The sequence below is a fragment of the Vicugna pacos genome, chromosome 20 (assembly GCF_048564905.1).
Source record: "Vicugna pacos chromosome 20, VicPac4, whole genome shotgun sequence".
NCBI classification, from domain to species: Eukaryota; Metazoa; Chordata; class Mammalia; order Artiodactyla; family Camelidae; genus Vicugna; species Vicugna pacos.
In genome coordinates this window covers 20,863,813-20,888,928 of record NC_133006.1, presented here as the reverse complement: position 1 = coordinate 20,888,928, position 25,116 = coordinate 20,863,813, and the positions used below count along the sequence as shown (strand labels likewise).

The window sequence follows — 25,116 nt, the reverse complement described above, 5'->3', positions numbered from 1 at the left end:
TTAGGCATTATAGGCCTCTGGATTTTATTGTGATTGAGATGGGAGCCATTGGAGGGGTCTACGCAGATAAGTAACATGATCTGACATAAAAGATCATTCTGGCTGCCATGCTGTGAGTAAGTTGTAGGGGCAAGAGCAGAAGGAAGGAAACCGATTAGGAACCTACAGCAGTAGTCCAGGCAAGAGAATTTGGTGGCTTAGACCCAAAGTAAAGCAGCAGGAGAGTGAGAAGTGGTTGGATTTTGGATATATTTTGGATGGAAAGAGGAATAACAGGTTTTGCTGATGGATTGGATGTGGCATGTGAAAGAAATAGAGAAATTAAGGATGGCTCCCTCATTTTTGGCCTGAGCAGTTAGAGGGTGGAGTTCCCATTTACTGAAATGAGGGAGCCTAGAAAAAGGGCAGGTTTTGAAAAGGGGGAGATAAATTCACTTCTGAATATGTCAAGTTTGAGATGTTTTTTGGACATGGAGATCTTGAGTAAGCAGCTGGATATACAAGTCTGTTAGACAAGAGTAGATGGAAACAGAAAGAATACTCTTACTGGGCAAGAGACAAAGGAGTATGGTGGGAAGAACACTGGCACCTAGGGGTGAGACCTGGCTCTGCCACCAGGTAGCTGTGAGATCCTTTGAGACTCTTCTGGCAGCTCTGGCATCTGTATTTTCATCTACAGGATGACTGCTTTAGACTAGAAATGAGCTGTCAGCCCCTCCCACTGTGAGTCGATGAAGTAGTACTTAGAGCAAGCAAGATAATATATCTGTCTATCTGCGAGCATGTTGGAAAATGCTGAGCTCTACACAGGGTAGTGGTGTTGGTGGTAAGAGTCCTTCCTTTCTTCCTTTGCTAAAGTAATACCCAGTGAGTGCCTGCCATGTTCTGGGCGCTGTGCTGGACACAGGATCCAATGATGGAGAGATGCATCCTTGCCCTCCTGGAACTCTACAGACAAGCCACCTCGAGTAGCTTCACTGCTGAGTGCTGAGGGAGTGGGCTGGAGTCTGATGGTCTAGTGTGCTATTGGCCAGAGAGAGCTTGTTCTTGACCTGAGTCTGGGAGAAAACTGAACGTGGATGTGAGAGATGAGGCAAGATGGTATTCCAAGTGAGGAAAAAGTGGTCGTCCTAGCTGGGGCTGGGGGAAGAGTTGAGATGGTAGGACTCGGTTCCTTCTCTCCTTCATTCTTTCACTCAGCATTTGCTCCTCTGCTAGGCACTTCTCTTAAGGAACTTATAGTTCTGTAGTATATGAGTAGTTTCAAATCTGGTCTCAAGAGTTTCAGTTAGATCTAATTCATAGTAAGTGGAGCTGATTTAGGATTCAAATTTGAGCTAAAGAGCTCAGTTAGCTATGTGACCTAATAGTATTATTCATTTAGTATCTATGGGCACATTCTTTGTTAGGTGCTAATTAAGCTGAAATGCTTACTCTCCAGGAACTTAAATTATGAGCAGTTCAACAGAAAGTAGGAGTGTGTTATTTTCCCCACTAAAGAGTCAATGTTTAAGGGAAAGACATACCTGGCAGAGTAATCTTTTCACTGCACCTGGAAACACAGTCTTATCCTTGTATCATTTAGATGTTGATGTTTATATTGTAAGGAGAGTTTCCGACCAACTAAACAAGAATATGCCCATCTTAATGAACAGGTCACCCACAAAATTAATTTAGAGTAGATATGTAATCAGCATCTTTCACTTAACAGAATGGGGAAATTTTGTTCTGTTGAGTGGGGGGAAAAAAAAACTGAGATACAAATTTAAGTGCAGCTGAAGCCATCACATTTAAGTGGTGGCCTTAAGCTACTGACGGAACCCCAGATGCCTCTCACCCTGGCAGGTATCAGTCAAGGTATGGACATTTGAGGGTCTCACAAACCTTTTTTTTTTTTTTTTTTGCTAGTAAAAGTACAGGGCCCACTGGGGCTCCTCACTTACAGTTCATAAAGATCTATGATGTTTCAAAGTGTGTTACACTGACACCAGCTGGAAGTCAGAGCACGTCTAGTGCTTCTGGGTTAACATTCGCCCCAAGCGTGCCTTAATTAACGGTTCATCTGTGAGACACCCAGATATAACTTGTTAGCTTGGGACCATTTCTTACTGCATAACTCTTCATTTTTTGAAGTCCCTGCTGCTTTAGGATAGCCAGTAAAGCATGAGACCCATGCCATTAAGATAAGAACCTAGGAACTGGGGTCTGCTTGAGATTGTAGAATTGACCTGAGACTTAGATGTAGAGGATATAGCAGGGGTACCTGAAACCAAAGTTCTCTCTGTCTGAGAAGATCACCCTCTCAACCTAGGTGGTACTGCCTTGGGGCCACAGAAACAGTGAGAGAGAAAAGCACCCCCTGCTTAGCTTCCACTTCAGCCAGACCCATCCTTGTGACCAGGCTGTGGACATACCAAGCTGGGGACACACGTGTTGGAGCCAGTGTGCCCTCAGGTCTTATATAAACTTGCTATTGTTTCATGCTCACCTTGATCTCCTTTCCATCTGATTCTTGAGAATGGCATCCATGAGTTGGAAAGCTGAGTTTTCAGATGTGCTTTTGCTGCAAAGCTGTAACATCATGGAATCTCTCCTGTCAGCTCTGTACTAGCCATGCCTTGTAGAGAGTCATAGATATCCCTGTAGCCAACAAAAGGAGTGCTTTTAGACTCTCTTCTTTTATTTATATATTTTTATTTGTTTATTTTACATAGGTAACACATTCACAAAGCTTAAGGTTTTTTTGTAAGTGTAAAAGATGTACAGTGAAAAGTCACCCTTCCATCGCTATGCCCCAGTCATTCAGTAATCCTTCCACAGGCAACCTTCTTTAGTAATTGCTTCACTGTCTTTCCACAGATTTTTTTTTATGGCAGTTGCAGCATACAAAAGACACTGTTTATATCTTGACATTTTTATTTATTTTGGAGATCTTCCCATGTCAATACGTAAGGAATGTCCTTATTTCTTTATGTCTGCATAGTATAGAATATCTATATTGATAGAAATTTTTGTGGTTTGGGGTTTTTTGCTGTTATGACATTCAGGGATGCCATGAGTAACCTTGAACATGTGCCACTCTTCACACATGTGTGTCTGCCTGTAGACTAGATGTGAAGTTGCTGGGGCAGATGGTATATACCTTTGTAATTTTGATTGATAACTGCCAAATTGCATAGAGCTTATACCAATGTATATTCCCACCAGCAATGTAAAACTGTGCCTGTTTCCCCACAGCCTCATGAACATTGCTTTAAGAATATACAGGGGGATGGGTGTAACTCAGTGATAGAGCGCATGCTTAGCATGCACAAGGTCCTAGGTTCAATCCCAGGTACCTCCGTTTAAAAAAAAATTTTTATGGGGTGAGGGAAGTAATTATGTTTGTTTGTTTATTTATTTATTTATTTATTTTTTTAATAGAGGTACTGGGAATTGAACCCAGGACTTCGTGCATGCTAGTTGTACACTATACCACTGAGCTATACTATACCCTCCCCCATCAAAAATTTTTTTTAACTGTACATGTCTAATGGGGAGGGATAAATTGGGAGTTCATGATTAGTCAGATACTAACTCCTATATATAAAATAGATAAATAACAAGGTTCTACTATGTAGCACAGGGAAATATATTTAATTGTAATGGCCTATAATGAAAAAGAATATGAAAAGGAATATATATGTGTATAAATGGATCACTATGCTGTATACCAGAAATTAACACAGCACTGTAAATCAACTATACATCAATATAAAATGTTTTAAAAAAGAATATACAGATTAGCTAAAGTTCGGCGTAGGATACTGAATCATGGGTCCCCACTATGACACTCTATTCCATGAGACACACAAAGTACAACACAGCCCAGTTTGAAGAATACCACATTTTAAAATATATTCAAAAGAGGTAACTAGACCTCTGGTGGTCATAAGAGAAGAAAGGAAGAAAAATCCTAGAGGAAGAAGTTTTCTACTTCAGTACTTAAACTGGCATGAATAGAGGAAGAATAGATGTCTGTCTTTGCAGGACCCAGGAGGGATGAGGAGTGACAGGAAGGCTGTGCGGAAAGTAAAGAAAAACCCCAAGAGGGAGGAGCTGGCAATCAAGCAGAAGGGTTTCGTGTCCACTTTAGAACTACCTGTCAGCTCCAGCTCCATGCTGGTATCTTTTCATTTCAATGACTTCATTTTTTAAAGATCATGCCCCCCCTCCTTTTAGCACAGCTGTTCATTTCATTGTGGCCTCTTCTGCCTCATCTCATTTGGAGTCAAGGTTTCTGCGAGTTGGAACTGGATGAATGTTCAGCCTTTACTGTCTTTTCACTTAGTGTTAATTTGTTAACCTTCCTCCATTAATCCAGATGGTCTTCATGGTTCTTGTCTAAAATGTTTAAACACGCATCCTTTGCAAATAGCTCTTCTTTTGTGTCCATTCTTTTTGTGGGATGAATTATGAAGCTGAGATTATTCTATCTCAGATCCTGAACCTTTCCTGGTGGGGTTAAGCACTGACGAATTGTCCTCTGGGAAACCTGGAGCCCCTCTAGTGCCATCAGCAGTGCACACTTGCCCCTGCCTTTCCTGACCTTGCTAACATTGATGGTTGATTTTGTGTGTGTGTGTGTAATTACTAGACTTTGTTTCTTAGAGCAGTTTTAGGTTTACAGAAAAACTGAGCAGAAAGTACAGAGAGTTTCCATATACTCTCCTCTTCCTCCCCACCACCACCGCCCACCCTTCAGTTCCTAGTTTCCCCCTATTAAGATTTGCACTGGTGGGGTATATCTGCTACAACTAATGAGCCAATATCAAGGCATTATTATTAACTGAAGTCCATAAATACATTATGGTTCACTCATTTTTTTTTGTATTTATGATTTATTTCACAAATTTAAAAAATCATCCTACCTGCTTTCCAAGCTCAGGGAAGAGCATTAGGGTAACAGTTTGACTCTACTGTAGCTTTGCCTCCATTAAGAGAATGGACATCAGATGGTTCACTCTTTGTGTTGTACATTCTGTGGGTTTTGAAAATGTATAATGTCATGTATCCACATTATAGATTTATGCAGAATAGTTTCATTGCCACTCACAGATACAGAGACCAAATTAGTGGTTATCAGTGGGGAGAAGGAGGAAGGGCAACATAGGGGTGGGGGAGTGGGAGGTACAAACTGTTGGATGTAAGATAGGTTCAAGAATACATTGTACTGCACAGGGAATAAAGCCAATATTTTGTAATAACTGAGTGGAAAGCAACCTTTAAAAATTGTACACAAAATTTTAAAATTATTAAATAAATAAATAAGAAAGATCTTGACTCAAAAAAAAAAAAATAGTGTCACTGCCCTAAAAATGCCCTGTGCTCCACCTGTTCATCCCTCTTCCCCTCCCCCAGCACCCTTGGCAACCACTGATCTTTTCACTATCTCTGTAGTTTTGCCTTTTCCAGAATGTCATATAGTTGGAATCGTACTATATGTAGCCTTTTCAGATTGGCTTCTTTCACTTAGTAAAATGCATTTAAGTTTCCTCCATGTCTTTCCATGACTTAATAGCTCTTTTCTTTTTATCACTGAATGATATTCCGTAGTGTGAATGTACCACAGTTTGTTTATTGAAGGACATCTTGCTTGGTTACTTCCAGTTTGGGGCAATTATGAATAAAGCTGCTATAAACATCTATGTGCAGGTTTTTCTGTGGACATAAGTTTTCAGCTCATTTGGGTAAATACGTACGAGTAGGATTGCTGGATCTTACTGTAAGAATATGTTTAGCTTTGTAAGAAACTGCCAAACTGTCTTCCAGAGTTCCAGTTTTCTATGCCATTTTACATTCCCGCCAGCCTTTGGTATTGTCAGTTTTGGATTTTGGCTGTTGTAATAGGTGTATAGTGATAATCTCATCCTCTGTTGGATGTAAATACTTTTACTTTGGTTTTTTTGTGATTTGTTAAGTATAATATCATCATAAATATTCTTTCTTACTCTTTAATAACTAATGAGAGTGAACCTTTTTCATGTTGTTTATTTAATATTAGCATTTTTGGCTTATGTGAATTCCTATTGTAGCCTTGTTTGTCCAGTGGGAATTTGATACTGTTCTTGGAGGTTTATAAGTGTCTGCATGTGTTTTGTTTTTTTATTCCACCCAATTTTTTTTATTGTGGTAAAATACACATAACTTAAAATTTACCATCTTAACCACTTTTAAGTGTACAGTTTAGTTACATGTGTTTTTAATATCATGTCTTACTTTTTATTTCTTTAATATTTATTCCTAATGTTGAGGGGTTTTTTAAGCCAACTCTTCTTTTGACTTAATTTTCTTATGCTTTATTTTTATTTTTTTAAACTTTTTTTTTATTGAGTTACAGTCATTTTACAATGTTGTATCAAATTCCAGTGTAGAGCACAATTTTTCAGTTATACATGAACATATGTATAGTCATTGTCACATTTTTTTCGCTGTGAGCTACCACAGGATCTTGTATATATTTCCCTGTGCTATACAGTATAATCTTGTTTATCTATTCTACATTTTGAAATCCCAGTCTGTCCCTTCCCACCCCTTGCCCCCTTGGCAACCACAAGTTTGTGTTCTATGTCTATGAGTCTGTTTCTGTTTTGTATATATGGTTTTTTTTTTAGATTCCACATATGAGTGATCTCATATGGTATTTTTCTTCCTCTTTCTGGCTTACTTCACTTAGAATGACATTCTCCAGGAACATCCATGTTGCTGCAAATGGCATTATGTTGTTGGTTTTTATGGCTGAATAGTATTCCATTGTATAAATATACCACATCTTCTTTATCCAGTCATCTGTTGATGGACATCTAGGCTGTTTCCATGTCTTGGCTATTGATTTTCTTATGCTTTAAAAGTCCCAAACTACCTTCTCTTCCTGTCTGAGGTCTGGATATTGTTCCATTTTGATGAACTGACAATATAAATTTAACCTTTTTGCCCCAGGGTGATGTTTTAAATAACATGATATTTCTGAGTACTGTGATGATCCAGTCTCTCCTGTTGCTGATGGAATGTTTCATTTTCAAATAGCCCTTCTCAAGCCAGCAGTGACCCCAAACTGAATTCCAGAAACAATTGAGATATTACTTCATATCTATATTAACTTGCTTGTTGATGTAAAGCGATATCCTTAGAATAACCCTTCCAAAATGCCTTTATTCTGGACTTTTCTTGTCGTGGATTAAAGGTGGATTTGAAACTCAGCCATGATTGCTATGTTGGGCAATTACAAACTAAGATGTTAAAATTCACTAAAACGTTTGGCTGCAAATTAGATTTTTAAGTTATCTATTTTAATTTAAATGAATTCTGTTCTGCAGTAGAGGGGTCTGCTTTTTCATTGCCCTTTTGGAATTGAAAATAATGCACTTTGCCTAATTATTCCCTTTTCTGTGACTAATTCAAGCCTATAAATTTGTAGAAGCCAAATAGGAACCATACTTAAAAAGTACTTTGGGCTTTTAACATCAGTGTGCCTTTTGCAAAGAAATCTTTAGCTGATGTTTTAATGTGTTTCTGTTTTGGGGTTTTTTTTGGGGGGGGCGGTAATTAGGCTTATTTATTTATTTTCAGAGGAGGTACTGGGGATTGAACCCATGACCCTGTGTATGCTAAGCATGCGCTCTACCACTTGAGCTATATCCTCCCCTACAATGTGTTTCTGTTTTTAATTTTCTTTTTTCTCTTTAGTGTTTGGAAACCTACAGAAGCAAGCCTGTTTCACTAGGGGTTTTGTGTGTGCGTTGAAGTCTTTTCCTATAATAACAAATCTGAATCATTTTACTACAGTTCTTCCAAATCTGGTTCTTAGTTGTTTGCCACTTGACTCCCTCAGCCTTCGTCCTGCCCAACCTAATGTTGTTTTGTCCTAAGAAGTTTTCTGTATTTCCAGATGAGGAATTATCTGAGTGAAAATTAAGTCATTTTTTTTCTCCAAAGTTGAGCATTCTCTTTCCAAGCAAATGTTTTGTTTTTCCTTTTTTTGGCCTCTATATACAGTTGCCCTCTGATCTGGGTGAGGCAGGGTGCAGAAAGCCTTGTTCCAAATGTCCAGAGCGTTGGGTTTAGCAGAAAATGACAGAGTAGCGAACAGGTGCCTGTAGTTAAGGCGAAGCCCAGCATGGGTGTGGGTCAGATTAGATATGAACCGTGCAACGTGGAGAAACACAAATACACTGCTACTCTTTAGTTTCCTGTCTATCATATTCCTTATTTTTCTGCTTTGAGGAGGCAGTTTAAGCACATCTTGTTTCATAGAGAGACCTAAAGATCCAAAATATGTAAGAAGTTTTTCTAAATGTTATCTTGCCAATAATTATAAAGTTTTTACATTAGGAAACACATTTATATATTATGAAGCCATACAGCTATTTCCTTTATCAGAGCCAACAATTGGTTAAGTTCATTTAAAAATGCAACAAAGAGGAGCTGGACTTGCCAATTCTGGGAGTGTCAGGATGCTCACTTTTCATCCCCACCTTTTATCATGGCTCTTTTTCCCGGCATCCCCCACATACCCCCATACCTGGCTCAGGTCATTAGGGAGCTGGTAAACCTTATGGCCTCCGAGGAGAAAACATAGCAGCTGCCCCTTCTCCCCTTGCCCTTTCTCAGAGGGCTGTGGGTGTTACGAATCTGAAGTGTCAGGTGCAGGTGAAAACTGCTCAGACACAGCCGTCCTGAGGCAGTGACAAGCCTCTCCCTGGCTCTGCCAGTGTCACTGTTGTTAGTTTAGTACCAGCACAGGAGGATCAGAGTAGACCATCATTTAACGAAAGAAGGGGAGAAAAATGGCAGTCAGACACTTGTGCATGCCTGATAGCCATGAAGCACCTTCTCGGTCACCCACAGTCATGTTCTGTTAGAAGGCAGCTTCAGAGGTCAAGAAAAATTAGAGAGCAAGAGTGGACTGTTTTAAAGGTTTATGTTATGAGGCTCAAGGAGGAAAAGTGAATATTTAGCCTGGACATGAGGACATGTAAAAGAATGGAGATTTGTTTTCTCTGAGTCTAAAAAGCATTATTTTGGGAAATGTGGCTACCAGCCATTCCCTCTTTCCATGTGGTCAGGTCAAGAGGGACTGGGTTTCAGTTGCACTGGGTGAGATGGAAGTTAAACAACCAGTATTCAAGTGTTTTGAGAGCTGACATTTTGTCACAGTGGATTAGCAAAAGGAAGGAACACACCAGATACTGAGAAGTGCGGACTCTGAGGCCAGCCAGCCTGGCTTTAATCCTGGCTTCAGCACTAACTAGCTGTGGGACCTTGGACAAATTACTCTACCTCTAAGTCTCAGTCACCCCATCTGTAAAATGGGGATAGTTCACCTACTTCCTTAGAGGGTTATTTTTAAGATTAAAAGAGTTAGTATGGGTAAAGTGCTTTGAACAGCAGCTGGTACATATTAAGGGCTATATATTTGATAAATATAATTAGCATGAGCAGTGGAAGAGTTTTAGGATCATCTGGACCAACACGTTATTTTATAAATTAAGAGACAGTTATAGGAGGTAGAATAGAGGTTAGAAGCATTTCTGCAGACTTCTGTTCCCAGGCTGTTGCCACTACTCTTGGCTGTGTTTTAGAAATACCCATTGCTTCAAAAGCATATCCCTTTAAAGTTCTTCTTCCATCCCCTTCTCCTTAGAGCCAGTATTTCTAGAATACTTCCTGTGTGCCATCACTGTGCTAAATGCTGACATATGTGACCTCATTTAATCCTTACAGCAACGTGTGAAGAAAGTGCCACTATTATCCTCATTTTTTAGAAGTAGCCTCTAAGATTCAGAGAGTTCAGTTACTTGTCAAAGGGTACACAGCTTCAAAGAGGCAGAATGTGGATTAGAATTTAACCTGTCTGACTCCATAGCCTGTCTTTTTAACCACGGCATGGATTTTCCTCAGATAGTCTCAATAGAATACAGATGAATTAAATTAAACCAACCATTGCTTCAGCAGCCACAGGCCCCAGCAATAAAGATTTGAGGCCATTTTGTAATCCCTTTTCAATGTACAGTCTGCTTTTTTTCAGACCTAGGTCTCTTGAGTGTATTCTCATTTCTGACACAATGCTGTTAACACAAAAACAGGTTACCAAAAGAACTTTTCTCCCCAGTGAAGAGGATGAAAGTCAAAGGTCCTGGAGCAGACCAAGAAAGGCCAGGACCAGAGCTTCCATGAGGTAGGGACCACGTGGAGTTTAACAGGATTAGCAGACCTAGTAGACCAGAGAGATGTCAGATGTCAGAATTCCCACCTAGACAGTGGTTCTTTGCCTCCTTTAGTCCCTGTAAGACTCAAATGACAATCATGGACTCTCCCCTTTTCAGAAAAAATGGACAAGCTCACACACCAGGAAGCATTATCAGGTGGCTGCAGGGTTCATAAGCCCCCAGCTAAAAACTTCTGTGATTGGCAGCAGAGTAAACTGCTTAAAAGCACACTCTGGAGCCAGATGGCAGCCTGAATTCAAATCCTCTTCTCCCACTTATTTGCTGTGCAACCTTGAGGAAGTTAATGTCTTGGGCTTCAATTCCCTCAACTGTAAAATGAGGATAATAATAGTATTTAATTATAGGATCGTTGTGAGGATTAAGCAAGTTACATGTGTAAATGCCTGGAACATGGTTAGCTCTCCAGCAGTGTTCACTCTTAGTGGCAGTAGTGTTGCTATCCCCAGAGCTTAGCCCATTCATTAAATGTTTATGGACAGGATGGATGAGTAATTCTTGTGGAGGTGCCAGGTCTAGGGTAGAGCATCCCAACCAGTGTGTCACAAATGGGCTATTGTTATGTCAGGATACTGATCCACTCAGCCCTTGTGGCTACCAAAGCCCCTCCTGGTTCCTCCTGGCTTCAAGCAGCAACATCCAAAGTGTGACATTCAATTATCCTTCTCTCTGGATACCCTGATGTGAAAGCACTTTGGGCAGCACTGTTTTGAGAAGATCAGCTACCAGGTAGTGAGACTCAAGTAGGCAGTCCAGACTCCCAAGTCCAGAAGAATTCTGTGGATGTGTGGCAAAGAGAATCTTATGAGCCTAGAGCAGAGGCTTCACAAGTGTGGGCTCTCCTGCTCCAGTATGCTCCACACCACAGCAGCAAGAGCAGGTGCTGCCAGTAGGATGCTCCAGTGCTTCCCTCCTCATACAAAGACCTGGTGAGCCTCTCTCCAAGGATTTGTGGAGAGCCCACAGTGAACTAGAAACCAAGCTGGAGCCCAAAGTCTTGTGTAGGCAACATGTGTTAAAGAGGTCATGATAAGTACTAAAGTAGGTGACTCCAGGATTGTGAGTGCCAGAAAGAGGTAGTACCCAGGGCTACAGGGACTTATAAGGGGACCAGCCTTGCCTGCAAGGTGAATGAATTCTTAGGGTGATAAAAAGCCACTGAAGAGTTCTAATCAAGGAAGTAGATTTAGTTTTTACTTTTTTAAAGACACCTGGCACACAATGTTACAAGAATAGGAAACAGGCAAGAATTTATTTGAGGATATACGTTAGGAGGCTCTTACAGTAATCAAGAGGTGAGAGGTGATTGATACCTACCTGAAATTAGGTACCTAGATTTTTTTTATTTTTTAAATTGAAGTATAATTGCTATACATTATGTTCAAGTGTACAACATAATGATTCGATATTTGTGTATACTGTGAAATGATCACCGCAGTTAAGTCTAGTTAACATCCAGCAACATATGTAATTTTTTTGTGATAAAAACTTTTAAGATTTACTCTCTTAGCAACTTTCAAATATTCAGTAAGCTGTTATTAACTGTAATCAGCATGCTGTCTATTACATGCCCAAGACTTATTTTGTAACTAGAAGTTGGTACCTTTTTAGTCCCTTATTCCCTCCACTCATTTTACTACCCCCAATCCCGGCTTTTGGCAACTACCAATCTGTTCTCTGTGTCTAGGAATCTGAGGGGTTTTTTTGTTTTAAGATTCCACATATAAGTGAGATCTCACAGTATTTCTCTTCATCAGGCAGAGAAAAACAAATGGCAAGATTTCGTTCTTTTTATGGCTGAATAATATCCCTGTGTGTGTGTGTGTGTGTGTGTGTGAGAGACATCTTTATTCGTTCACCCTTCAGTGGACGCTTAGGCTGTTTCCGTGTCTTGACCATTATAAATAATGCTGTAGTGAACATGGGGGTGCATATATCTTTTCAACTTAAGGTTTTGGTTTCTTTAGATAAATATCCAGAAGTGAAATTGCTAGATCAAATGGTAGTTCTATTTTTAATTTTTTGAGGAACCTCCATACTGTTTTCCATAGTGGCTGCACCAATTTACATCCCCACCAACAATGCACAAGAGTTTCCTCTACTCGACATGCTCACCAACACCTTTTTTTTCCTTGTCTTTCTGATAGTAGCATTCTGACAGGTGTAAGATATCTCAATGTGGTTTTGATTTGCATTTCCCTGATGATTAGGGATATTGAGCATCTTTTCATGTACCAGAAGCCATTTGTATATCTTCTCTGGGAAAATATGTATTCAGATCCTCTGCCCACTTTTTAATTGGATTGTTTGGTTTTTTGCTATTGAGTTGTATGAGTTCTTTGTATATTTTGGATATTAACCCCTTATCAGATATATGATTTGCAAATACTTTCTCCCATTTAGTAGATTGCCTTTTCATTTTGTTGATGGTTTTCTTTGCTGTGCAGAAGCTTTTTAGTTTAATGTAGTCCCACTTGTTTGTTTTTGCTTTGTTTCTTTTGCTTTTGGGGTCAAATCCAAAAAAATCATCACCAAGACTGATGTCCAGGAGCTGACCACCTGTGTTTTCTTCTAGGCGTTTTATGGTCTCAGGTCTTACATTCAAGTCTTTAATCCATTTTGAGTTAATTTTTGTGTATGGTGTAAGATGGTGGTGTATCTAGACTTCTGAGGGAAAAGGAAGACTCAAGAATTACCCCCACTGATTGTGGGTGGCTGGAGATGCTATCCCTGGGGTAGGGGATACTAGAAGTGGAACATTTCGAAGGAGGGAGGCCTTGTGAGTTCTGCTGGGGACTCATTCCATTTGTGATGCCTATAGGGTCTTTACAAGGATGGATCTGAGCAAAAGAGAGATGTCAGAAATCTCACAGAAAACCAGCAGCAGTGGAGTTGGCTGCTTACCTTCAGTGGGGCTCCCTTCTAAGAGGAGCAAGTTTAAAAGTGGATTTTAATTAATGAAATTGTACTTTACATCCAGTTTGGCTGGTGTGCTTCTCTTATATAACCTTTAGAATTCTTAAATGTGTATATTTTGAAGCCTCTTAATAAAAACCAGTATAGTTATCTACTTTGCAGAATTCATGTTTTTCTTCTTGGCTGGCCTCATCCACTCTTTCCCTGTGTGTCCTTGCAGCAGGAGGAAGTCGTGCAACTCACAATATGACACTGTCCACTTTCTCAGATTTGTGACGCAAAAAGAAATCTCTGACCTCAGCTGTGGCTCTCGGTGCTAGGAGGAAGCCAACTTCATGTCTGAGTGCACGAGCAGTAGTTTGCCATGGAGAGCTTGGGACTGCAGACGGTGACCCTCAGTGATGGGACAACAGCTTACGTCCAGCAAGCTGTGAAAGGTATTTCTGGGGACCTCAGAATGCCACCCTATCCCCTTCCAAGGGTCTCACCATCACCCTGCCCTCCCACCTGCTTGCCACAACTTGCTCTGCATGAGGGACTCTCAGGACGATTAGTAAAAGGGGACCTCTTTAAAATAAAATGCCATGCAGGCAGGCTGGAGAATCAGATGAGTCTAGCTATAGAAGCCAAGACCCCTGAAAGGCAGAATCCCTTACATGTGGTGAGTAGTTCATAAAGATTTCTGGAATGGATGAACACAGTGCTGGTTATGACTTCCTGCTTTTCATATATTCCCTGTCCAGTTTCTCAGTGCTTTCTAGAAGCAGTTCATTTTGATTTAAGCAAGTTTAAGCACTCAAACTATCTTCTGAGCATCGACCATATACAACATACTCTTCTAGGTCAGGGGGCACCCAAGCATAGATCTCATGCCTTAGGCCCATCTAGGATTGCCAGAAATTAAAATATAGAGCACACAGTTAAATTTTAATTACAGAAAAACAATGAATAATTTTGTAGTGTAACTATGTCCCAAATACTGCATGAGAAAGATGTATAAAAAATGAGTTAAACATTTAGAACAGTAAAATAATAACACCAATAACTAAAAAAAAAAATTCATTATTTATCTGAAGTTCAGATTTACCTGAAATTCAGATTCTCAAATTGGGCATGGAGTCAGAACAGAGTGTTGTTGAAGAGCAGGGCCTTCTGGCCAGGGACACTCACTGTCATGACAGGCTTCTTCTTTCTGGCCACAGTTCTCAGGCATGCCAGATGGCATGCATGTCTTTTTTGGACAGCACTGGGCAAACACTGCCTCATTCCTACTCTTTATTTTTCCTTTTCTGGATTCTGTGAGTGCCACCATCCACATGACTGCACTGTCATTGAAACATTGCCTTCCTTCATTTCAACATGTTGTCAAAATGTATTTCAGGTCCCAAGATTACAGATTAATTGTTTGTTGATTTCATTTTAAATTGTCTGCTTCCTGATGACGACAGAGGCCCCTTAATCTCGTCAATAAGCTCTTTCCATGTGACAGTGTTTGGATCTGACTGGCTTCGTTTTCTTAAGAATGGAACTTCTCTAGAATACTTTTGAAGCCTGAAACCTGCTGTTCGCAGACTTCCCATCACGGGTCTTGCCCCTTTGATGCAATCTCAGTGGGATGGAAGAACTCAGGAGTTGTAGATAGGGCTGTGTTTACTCTATGGACCCAGTTATTTCCCATGCCTCAGTCTTCTGTTGCGAATTAATGGTTGAATGAATGAATAAAAAACAAGTGGCCACATTTGGCCTGAGAAAGCCACATTCTTTTCTCATGTCTTCCCTTCTTATATCTAGATCTCTTTGCCTCCCTCATCTCCCCATTTATATCGTTCTCTCATCACTCTTCCTGGCTCTGTTCTCTGCCTCCTCCACAGTGCTGCTGTGGGTGCTTACATGTGGGCACACACACACTCACACACAACAGATTTCACACTGCTGAGAAGAGAGCTGGCCTTCAGGAACCAGAGCCACACTGTCCTGAAAGGCATCACTTGCTGTGAGCTCCTCTGAAGCTCTCGAGCAGGGCACTTTCATCTGTCAGCAGGCTCTCTGTCTGGGCCCAGTTTAGCCAGCAGGAAGCCCTAAAACTTTATGAGACTTAGTCTATAATTAGGGTAAGCATAAAATGTGTTATTCAAAGCTGAAACTTTTGAGAGTGAAACAGCAAGCCATGGATAAATATACTGGGACTGTTCTAGGCAAACAGGAACCTATGGTACCTCTACAGTGGGTACAAGGGCCCCATCAGTCAGCTCTTCTCCTTGCTGCCTCTGCTTGTTGTCATCTCTGGTTGTTAGAGGAAATTCTAGGTTGAAATTTTTTCCCGAATAACTCTTCTCAACATCTTGTTTCCTACCCTGAAGCAATAACCGCTCTGCTACCTGCTGATACTTTCAGAACCCCAGGTACTGGTGCCCTTGCTAGGACAGGTAAAGTGTTAAAAGGCAGGGTAGCCTACTGCTTGCCAGGTGGGAGGGAAGTTGGGAAGTTACTCTCCCCTCATGTCAGCTGCCTTTCTCTCCGACTTCTTACCTTTGTCTCCACCTTACCTGCTGTTGGCCGGGTTGTAGAACTGTTAGTTACTGACCCAAGAAGACTCAGTTTGGGAATTCTGAGGAGGGAGACATCAGCAGAGAGATGAGCCAGAAGCAGCTGTCTTGTCCTTTTCCCACATCATAAGAGCTCAAATTCCTAAACCTGAAACTTGTAAAGAAAGGAACAAACCACTTGTCATTAACTCTTCAGTCTCCCTTTTCTTCTTCCCTTTCTCATTTCCTTTACCCCTTCTCCCTCTCAAACTCACTGAACATAGGGAGAGTCCTCTCTAATTATGATTCTAAATTGAAGAGCCTTTTGCTCTCAGAAGTGCTTTCCAGTAAGGATTTGAGATAAAGGAAGGATAATATCTTAGAAACTCTTAGGAACCTGGAAACTTAATAATTTTAATACTGCTTGTTGTGTTGCCTTAGATGAGTCAATTGTTTTGCTAGAAAATTAGAATGAAAATGTCAGGGATCAGTGAAGGAAGCATTACCCAACAGTGGCAGTGGAACAAGATCTAGATGGACATGTCGCATTCAACAGCTCCTTGTTGCTCTACTTTGTTTCTTCTAAAATGCTGATTGGGCTTATTACAGTAAACACTAGGATTTATTGAGGGTTGACCACATACCTGGCACTGTTTTATATTCATAAACTCACTTAACCCTCACAGCAACCCTGTGAAGAAGAAACCATGTTTAATCCTCATTTTAAGAAGAGGAAACTGAGGCACAGTGAGGTTAAATAAGCATCCGAGATCACACAGCTAGTAAGAGGTAGAGCTGAAATTCAAACCCAGGAGGCTGGACTGTTGCCAGAGCCCATTGCTTTTAACCTCTAAGCTCTGCTGCCTTATCAGAGGGTCTGGGTTTTAGCATACTGCTACAGGGAGATGAGGAAATGTATTTTGATTTAGTTTGAGCCATATCTGAATTTTGACCCACTGGGGACTTTCCAGGTTTCAGGGCATCCTTTTTCACCATTTTGGTCAATCTCAGCAACTTAGTGCTAGGTTGGAAGTCCCCACTTTGCCAGATGTGGGTGAAATAATAAATAAAGTTGTGTCTCTTGCGAGTGACAGGAAGGGAGTCTGTTGGGAGCCATAAGGTTCCTCATGACAGGATGTTTTTACCCCTAGTACCTCTGAGGCCCTGACCTGGGAGGCAGGGAGGGAGGTAGCATGGAATGTCACACAGACTGAGCCTCAAACAGGCCTCTGCTAAAACAGGCAGGTGTCCCTCAGCCCTCTTCTGGGCCTGGCCCGCTTCTCTCCATTTCTACCTCCACAGGAGAGAAGCTTCTAGAAGGGCAAGTGATCCAGCTCGAAGACGGGACCACTGCATATATTCACCAAGTGACAGTGCAGAAAGGTGAGGGCATCCTGAGACACCCCTGCCTTGTGAGGTAGGCTGGGCAGTCCCCACTGAAGGACCCCTCCCTGACATCGAACTCCAGAGAAAGGCGGACATTGCTCTCATTACAGAACCTCTTTCGTTTGAGGATGGACAACCTGTGCAGCTGGAAGATGGCAGCATGGCCTACATACACCGCACACCCAAAGGTGGGTTCATAGTCGTCACAACTGGCGGGAAGGAAGGGAGGCAGAAGTGACAGAGGTTGGGGCATGGAGTTGTGCACCTTGGGAGTTGGGGCATAGACATGGGATCTGTGGTCCCCAAGCTCACCTGGATTAGCAGTGTCGCCTGCCTTCCCTGGTGTGGACTGCAGGAGCAGCTGTTTCCTATGCCAGGAGGCTCTGCCTTGGGAATTAGTAGCATGGGCCTTGATGGCAGCTCTGGCTCCAGCACAGCCACAAAGTCTTAGAGCTTTAAATAAGACCCAACGACACCATCCAAGACCAGGACTGAAAACTTAATTAACATTTTTTAAGAATGAAGCTTTTAAGGTACTGAAGAATAATGGTTTATTCCTATTACAAGTAGTTTCTTGAGCAATAATTGTGTGCCACGTGTTGTACTAGGTGTGGAGTATACAAGAGAGAACACAGCCAGACATAGTCCCTGCTCTCCTAGAGTCTAGTGGGGAAATAGGCCTCACTAGGGAACCATCACTGAGGAACTTATTGAAAAAGGGATTCAAGCTCAGGGAGGGCTTCTCTGAGGAAGTGATGCTTGAGCTGAGAGCTGAAGGGTGAAGTGGGCTTAGCTAGGGGAAGAGCAACTGCAGGAAAGGTTCAGTACTCCAGACAGAAGGAACAGCAGGTGTGGCCCAGAGACCAGGGTGAGGTGGGCAGGGAGAAAGAATGCACGTTCGAGGAACTACTAGGAGCTAGAGTACTGGGGATGAGGGCAGAGCGGGTAAGAGGAAGCTGAACAGAGAGAGGCGGGGGCCAGAGCGCTGGGGCTTCAGGATAAAGTTTTGGTCTTTATTCTGAAACCAGTGGGATACGGTTGAACTGTTTAGGTCATCAAGTAACACAGTCACATTTGTGTCCTGCAAAGATCCCCCTAGATGCTGTGATGCCACCATTTAGGAGGTTCTTCAGGTCATCTAGGCCAGTGATGCTGGTTCCCTCAGGTCCTCAAGGAGCTTGTGGGTTCCCAATCAGTACTCCATAGGAGACCTCATCCTTAGGAGGGGCAGCCCCAGAAAGAGGGCTAGCCAGAGTGAATCATCAAGGTGAGGGACAAGAAGCCCGATACTGAAATCCTCCTTAGTCTACGTACATCTCGTTACCTTAAAGCCCAGGTCCCAGCCATATCTCTTGCCCTTGTGCAGTGTTTGGGCTAACCTCATGTACCCTGCAGAGGGCTATGACCCCAGTGCCCTGGAAGCCGTCCAGCTGGAAGATGGCTCCACTGCCTACATTCACCACCCCATGGCTGTGCCATCGGACAGCACCATCCTGGCTGTGCAGACGGAGGTGGGCTTGGAGGACCTGGCCACAGAGGATGATGAGGGCTTCAGCGCAGACACTGTGGTGGCCCTGGAGCAGTATGCCAGCAAGGTGAGCTCAGCTTTCTGGCCCCTGCCAAATCTGCCACTTCTCTGGAGGACAGGGGCAGCCCTGTGCTTGGTCATGGCCCAGGCTACTCCCTTTGCCCCTCTGCCCTGGCTCCCCCGACTCATCTCTCACACGTCATCGTCTAGGGCGAGCATCCCAGCCTGTCTGGGGCCGCCGACAGCTGTTTACACTTACCCTTGTTTATGCTGTCTCTGCAGAGGGAAGGCAGCTGTAAGAAACAGTGATATCCAAACTGTGGGAATTTAGGCCCAGCTTCACTTTGTGCTGTCTGAGAAAGCCCTTGCCAGTGACTTTTATTAGTTTTTCAGTCCACTGAGGTCAGATGTTCGTGTATTTATGTCTTCTCTGCAACTCATTAAGTCATTTGGGAAAATAACCTCAGTAGGCAGTGGCCAGGGCAGATTTAACAGAGTAGCTAGGATCGTTGAAACACAAAGCCTGCACAGTAGCTCAGCTGCAAAGGAGAAGAATCTTGGCTTTCCCAACATCAATCAGTCTAAGCTCTCTCTGCTGGAGCTGTGGTTCTACCCACAGGGGAAATGGGTACAGAGATCTGTGAGCTTTCCAAACCAGGGTGCTCCCTCCCCAAAATGAACTGCAGAGCCTCAGGGTGTGGCAGGGTTTCCTGCAGCACTTGTTTTACCAAAAGACTGGGGGGAGTTGTTTTTTATAATAAAACTAGCGTGGCTGGATGATAGACAAGAAGAGGAAATCCTCATGTCTTTTCAAACTGAAGCACAAAACTTCACAGTAGGCCCCTCTGGGCTATGCCTACTCCCACCCCAGTTCCCTCAGGTGTATTTAAGTAGCCAAATTTGAGGCTTACTGCTGTTGGAAAGACAACTGGGCTTCAGGTCATGAGCCCTGAGATCTGTGCTGGCTCTGCCTTTACCTAGTCTGACCTTGGGTAAGTCACGCCCCTCCTAGGCCTTGGCTTATTTCTCTCTCGTATAATGAGATGGGACCAGATGCTTTCAGAAGTTGCTACCAGCCCTGAATTTCCTTGATTTCCTCGATTACCTCAAGAGTCATGGGAATGCTATCTGAACGTCTGAGTGGGTTAGCCCACCAAGCAGGCCTGGCCACCTGTGACCATCCATTGCCATCCGCCAGCTGCTTAAATATCCATGAAACTTTGTCAGCTGCTTGACCTCTTGACCTAGAGATGACTAGACAGAACTTGCGATGGATTTGTCTTCCCTCCTTTGTCTCCTACTCACCACAACTTCTGGAGTTCTGTTTCAGGAGCTCCTGGGAAGGTCATGGTGTCCCAGAAACAAAGACTAAGGGACAGTCCCAGCAGGACTTTGCCCAGAAAAGCAGAAGAACAGTAAGGGCTCTCTGAAGCCAGAGGCTGGTGTGAAACGGGTGATTCCAGAAGGGTTCCCAGAAGAGATGGAAGGGGAGGACTTGTCAGTTAGCTGGGTGCTGTGGTTGGAACTGAGCTTTTGATGGGACCCTCAGGCCCCTGCCCTGGGCGCTTCTGCAGTTAAATGGTTGTGGCCACCTCACTTCTGGTGAATCCATGTGAGCTCAACCCTACAGTAAGCCTCTTATTTTATGCCCTTTCCAACCACAGGGAGGAAGGAGTCTCCTCTCACCAGAGGATAGCCATGTCCAGAGTTGCAGCCTCCTAAGTTGGTGGTCAAAAGGGGGATTGCTGGCTCTCAGCCCAGCTTGAGTGTGGCCATTCAGACCACTCCTCCCCCTCTTTACCTAGCCATCTAGGAAATGCCCTTTCTCCTGTAGCTGTCATAGCCCCTGTGACATTTAGTCCTCCCTCTGTCCGTTAGGAATGGGTGGTGACTCCACATGCTAGCCTCATTTCTTCTGCATTGTGCCTCAGTGTCTGTTCCCTGTCTGTTTAGATCTGTCACCCAGGTTGCCCTTCTCCCTCTGGTAGGTTTAACTCTGCTTATTGGATCTTAAGCTGCCAGCTGGACCCTGTGTCCCACCTCCTCCTGTCTTTCATTGAGGAGAACACAAAGTGACCCGAAGATTTTTTTCCTCAGGTTCTACATGACAGCCAGGCTCCCCATAATGTCAAAGGACAGCAGGTTGGGGACAGGGCATTCCGCTGTGGCTACAAGGGCTGTGGCCGTCTCTACACCACTGCTCATCACTTAAAGGTAAGGTTGCTGTAAAGAGCTTTCAGACTGGAACTGGTCCCTGCCCTCAAGTTGCCCATTGCCTCCTGGAAGGAAGAGATGATTGTACAGAAATGTCAGCACAGGGGGGCTGTGACCCACATGAAGAATGCAGGACAGAGTATCAGGGAAGGCTCTCTGGAGGAGGTGGCATCTCAGCTGAAGAGGAAGCAAAATAAAGGAGATGGCCAGTGCTGATACTCTGGGCCCTAAAGAGAACCAAAGTGTCCATTCACACCTCTGTCCTTCCAATTATGTGATTGCTTGTCCTTACAGGTGCATGAGAGAGCTCATACGGGTGACCGTCCATACAGGTGTGATTTCCCCGGCTGCGGAAAGGCCTTTGCCACAGGTAACCTAATGGAGACCAAGGTAGACTGCTTCCAGTTGAGGGCAAAGGGTTCTAGATTAGCTTTGGCAGCTCCCTGAAGGGAACCAAGCACCAGGCTGCTTCCCTGGAGGAACTACTGTCAGAATGCTCTGACTGCAGGGCATTGTCTCAAGGAGTCCCTGTTAACGGAAACAAGAGGCAGCACGGTCCAGGCCAGCAGGCCTGGGGATTGGTAGAGGGACCTGCCCCTGTGTTGGCGCTGACACCGACCAGTGGAGAGTGTTGGGTGGGCCGCTAAATCTCTCTGAGCTTCATTTTCCCCCTGAATTGAGGACCTTTAGCCATAGGTTCTCTGGATTCCCTCTTACACTGGTCTGGAATGGCACCAGCTGTCCCTGGAGAAGGAAGGAGAGCAGAGTGGGCTTCTCCAGCCCCTCTTATCTGCCCAGGCAGGGGTAGGATAGAGGCAGACACAGGCTTCTTGTGCCAAAGGAGGTCTAGAGCCTCACAGAACACACCTCAGATGGAGAGCCTCTGCATTAGGAAGGTGAGAGGGTGGAGGATAAGACCCCACCGAGCGGTCTTCTTACCCCTCCCTCCTGCACGAGGACAGGATATGGGCTGAAGAGCCATGTGCGCACCCACACCGGTGAGAAGCCATACAAGTGTCCAGAGGAGCTGTGCAGCAAGGCCTTCAAGACCTCAGGAGACCTGCAGAAGCACGTCCGGACCCACACCGGTGGGCTGGGCCCTGCCCTCCCTGCCCCATTCAGACTTGGACCCAAGCCTGGGGCTGTCCCCGCTCCCTGTCTGGCATGACCCCTCCCTGAGTCACCCCTCACACAGCCCATCTCCACAGGTGAACGCCCGTTCCGGTGCCCCTTTGAGGGCTGTGGCCGCTCCTTCACCACGTCTAATATCCGCAAGGTACATGTGCGCACCCACACAGGCGAGCGGCCCTACACCTGCCCCGAGCCCCACTGTGGCCGTGGCTTCACCAGCGCCACCAACTACAAGAATCACGTGCGCATCCACACAGGTGGGCCAGCTGGCATGTGAGGACCACCCCCACTGAGGGCTCAACCCCTTCTGCCGTAGGCTTCTGACCTGAGACATGTTCTCCACACCTAGCCCAGAGCCCTTCCCTACTAGTTGTTCCAGCCTGTGGGCAGGGCTGAATCCCCAGAACCACTCTTTTACTTGCAGTGAGCTGTTCCTCCATTTCCAGTTAGGTCCAATCTGACAGGCATTGCCAGCCCTCTCAGCTCCTTGTCACCTCTCTACATCCACCCTGAGTTCTCCCCCTCCAGCTGAGCTCCCGGGAGTAGGCTAGGGTCAGGCTTGATGGGGAAAAAGCAGAGTGAAGTGTCATCTTCAGCTCCTCACCTCATCCACTGTCATATGACTCCTGTGTACCTTCCCCCTCCCCAGTGTTACGTTCCTGTTCAGCCTCCTGTGTCACCTCTCAGACGCATATGTCCCCTCACTCTCCCATTGCGCCTGACACATCAGTCATCCCTCTCTGTCTCCTGCCTCTTCTGTTCATAACCCTCAACCTTACAAGCCCCCAGCACCTCCCACCAGCCCCTTCACTAGCCTCAGCCTTGCCCCGTCCCCTCATTTTCTCCCCACCTTGTCTCTGGGCTCAAGGGTCCCACACTCACATCCCCTCTGTCTTCCACGGGCTACCTTCCCCAGCTCTGTCCATTCAGAGTCCCAGATCTCAGTCCCTCTTCCTCCTTCTGGCTCTCCCTTCACCAACCCTGTTCCCCATCCCTGTCCCCTTAGTTTTCCCCTTGCCAGCCCCAGTTCCCACCACCCTCACAGCCCAGTGTCCCCAGGGGAGAAGCCATACGTTTGCACGGTGCCAGGCTGCGGGAAGCGCTTCACCGAGTACTCAAGCCTGTATAAGCACCACGTGGTACACACACACTGCAAGCCCTACACCTGCAGCACCTGCGGCAAGACCTACCGGCAGACCTCCACCCTGGCCATGCACAAGCGCAGCGCCCATGGCGAGTTGGAGGCCACGGAGGAGAGTGAGCAGGCCCTGTATGAGCAACAGCAGCTCGAGGGTGAGGGGTGTGGGCAGGAGGTGAGGGTGGAGACAAGCCTGGCCTCCCTGTGACCACCTGGTGGCAGGTGTCAGCCTGGGCTCTTCTCTCCCAGCCGCCTCTGCAGCTGAGGAGAGCCCGCCACCCAAACGACCCCGCATTGCTTACCTGTCGGAGGTGAAAGAAGAAGGTGATGACATCCCAGCCCAAGTGGCTATGGTGACCGAGGAGGAGGGGGCCCCTCAGGTGGCTCTGATCACTCAGGATGGTGCCCAGCAGGTACAGGCCTTGGGGGTAGGGTGGGGGTGGGTCAGTCTGGCTAGTACCCTCTCCCACTCCCTCTGGGGAACCCCAAAGTTCTGACAGCCTCATCTCCACCTAGTTTGTCTTTTTTAGTCTTATGGATCGCAGAGAGCTGAGACTGAGGGTACCAAATCTTGTAATGCAGGCCCCCATCTTCCTCGTGCATCCACCTCAGTCTCTGGGACTTCTGGAGCACAGTTAGTGGAGTTAGCACAGTTAGTAGTTAGAGGCTGACAGGTCCTGATCATCTGAATGAGACACTTAGGTTTCCTTCTCAGAGAGGCATGTTGGTATGGGAGCCAGAGCATGGTGTGGGGTCTGGAAGCCTGGGATTTCTAGCTGGCAGTGTAACCTGATCCTTGTCGGCACGCTCACTGTCCAGTGAGCACCTGTGCCTTTTGGAGTTGACATGAGGATGAAATTAGGTAGAGATCATGAATTGAATGGAACTGAGCCCTGAAGCAAAGTGATGGTGAATAGAAGTAGTCAGCAGAATTCTTGCAGTGTAACCCCTCTTTGCAGCCTAGGGCCTCTTTTGCTTGAGTGTCCTGACCCCCTCCACACCTGGGACATGATGCTGATCTTCTAGCTTACCAATAAGCTAAGCTGGTCTGGGAGAGCAGATGTGTCTGCCTAGGGGCTTTCAGACATCCGTCCCCTGCACTCCCAGATCATCTTCTTCCTTCCTGTTGGCAGGTCAGCCTGTCCCCAGAAGACCTGCAGGCCCTGGGGAGTGCCATCAGTATGGTGACCCAGCATGGGAGCACCACCCTCACCATCCCCAGCCATGAGGATGACCTTGCCACATCTGGCACTCATACAGTCACCATGGTCAGCGCCGATGGCACCCAGACGCAGCCCGTATGACCAGGCGGTTTGCTTGGGGTTTCTTGTTCTCTCATCCTTCCTTTCTGTGGGATGGGCCTTAAAGTGCAGGCTGAATTAGTCAAGCCTTCTTATGAGGACCAACATTCCCACATAAAGACATAAAGGGTCTTCCCTACAGCAGTTATGGGCCATCAGTGACTTGCCTTGTTGAAAAACATTTCACTGGGAGTCAAGAGGCAGTTTCTCAATCTCCCATCTACCCCCAATTTGCTTTGCTACCATAGACAGGTCACTTTTCCATGGACTTTAGACCATTTTCAAATGAGGGGGTTAAATTATCTCTGGAGCTTTTTCCAGGTCTGTCCTTCTGTGATTCAAAATTACTAAATTAAATTGGCTGTAAGTTAAAGAAAAATACAACCTCCCTTAGCTCTGAGCTCCAGGCTAATTAATCTGACCCTAATCTGACCCATAACGGTTTTATGCATTTCCTTCTGGGTTGTTCCCAGCCACCTTGCTTGGAGGGATTTTTTTTTTGGATTGGGGATTGGGAGAGTAATGTCTGTGGGTTGGAAAACCTCATTGTTCTGTATTTCAGGTCACAATCATTACCTCTGGGACTGTGGTGGCCGAGGACTCAAGTGTAGCATCCCTTCATCATCAACAGGTGGCATTGTTGGCCACAGCCAGTGGAACTCACATTGCGGTGCAGGTGAGTAGAGAGAGGTCTGCTAGGAGAAAGGAACAA

The 25,116-nt window shown here is 44.8% G+C and overlaps 1 protein-coding gene across 18 annotated transcripts in view; it reads left to right on the top strand.

Moving 5' to 3' along the window:
• The window catches only part of ZNF76 (zinc finger protein 76), a 31,550-nt gene that overhangs the window by 5,076 nt on the left and 1,358 nt on the right, over positions 1 to 25,116 (top strand). For 6 of the 18 annotated variants that reach the window (XM_072945185.1, XM_072945178.1, XM_072945183.1 and 3 more), the window contains 12 exons: positions 13,402 to 13,618; positions 17,009 to 17,089; positions 17,203 to 17,280; positions 18,488 to 18,687; positions 20,718 to 20,834; positions 21,129 to 21,204; positions 21,797 to 21,922; positions 22,043 to 22,222; positions 23,025 to 23,258; positions 23,353 to 23,516; positions 24,237 to 24,401; positions 24,967 to 25,080. In XM_072945185.1, the coding sequence (XP_072801286.1) occupies positions 13,546 to 13,618; positions 17,009 to 17,089; positions 17,203 to 17,280; positions 18,488 to 18,687; positions 20,718 to 20,834; positions 21,129 to 21,204; positions 21,797 to 21,922; positions 22,043 to 22,222; positions 23,025 to 23,258; positions 23,353 to 23,516; positions 24,237 to 24,401; positions 24,967 to 25,080 (1,608 nt within the window). In that variant the 5' untranslated portion in view covers positions 13,402 to 13,545. Of the gene's footprint in view, positions 1 to 4,029; positions 4,165 to 10,124; positions 10,217 to 13,401; positions 13,619 to 17,008; positions 17,090 to 17,200; positions 17,281 to 18,458; positions 18,688 to 20,717; positions 20,835 to 21,128; positions 21,205 to 21,796; positions 21,923 to 22,042; positions 22,223 to 22,614; positions 23,259 to 23,352; positions 23,517 to 24,236; positions 24,402 to 24,966; positions 25,081 to 25,116 lie in introns of those variants that run through there. The other 12 variants (XM_072945190.1, XM_072945189.1, XM_072945186.1 and 9 more) reach the window with 8 other exon arrangements.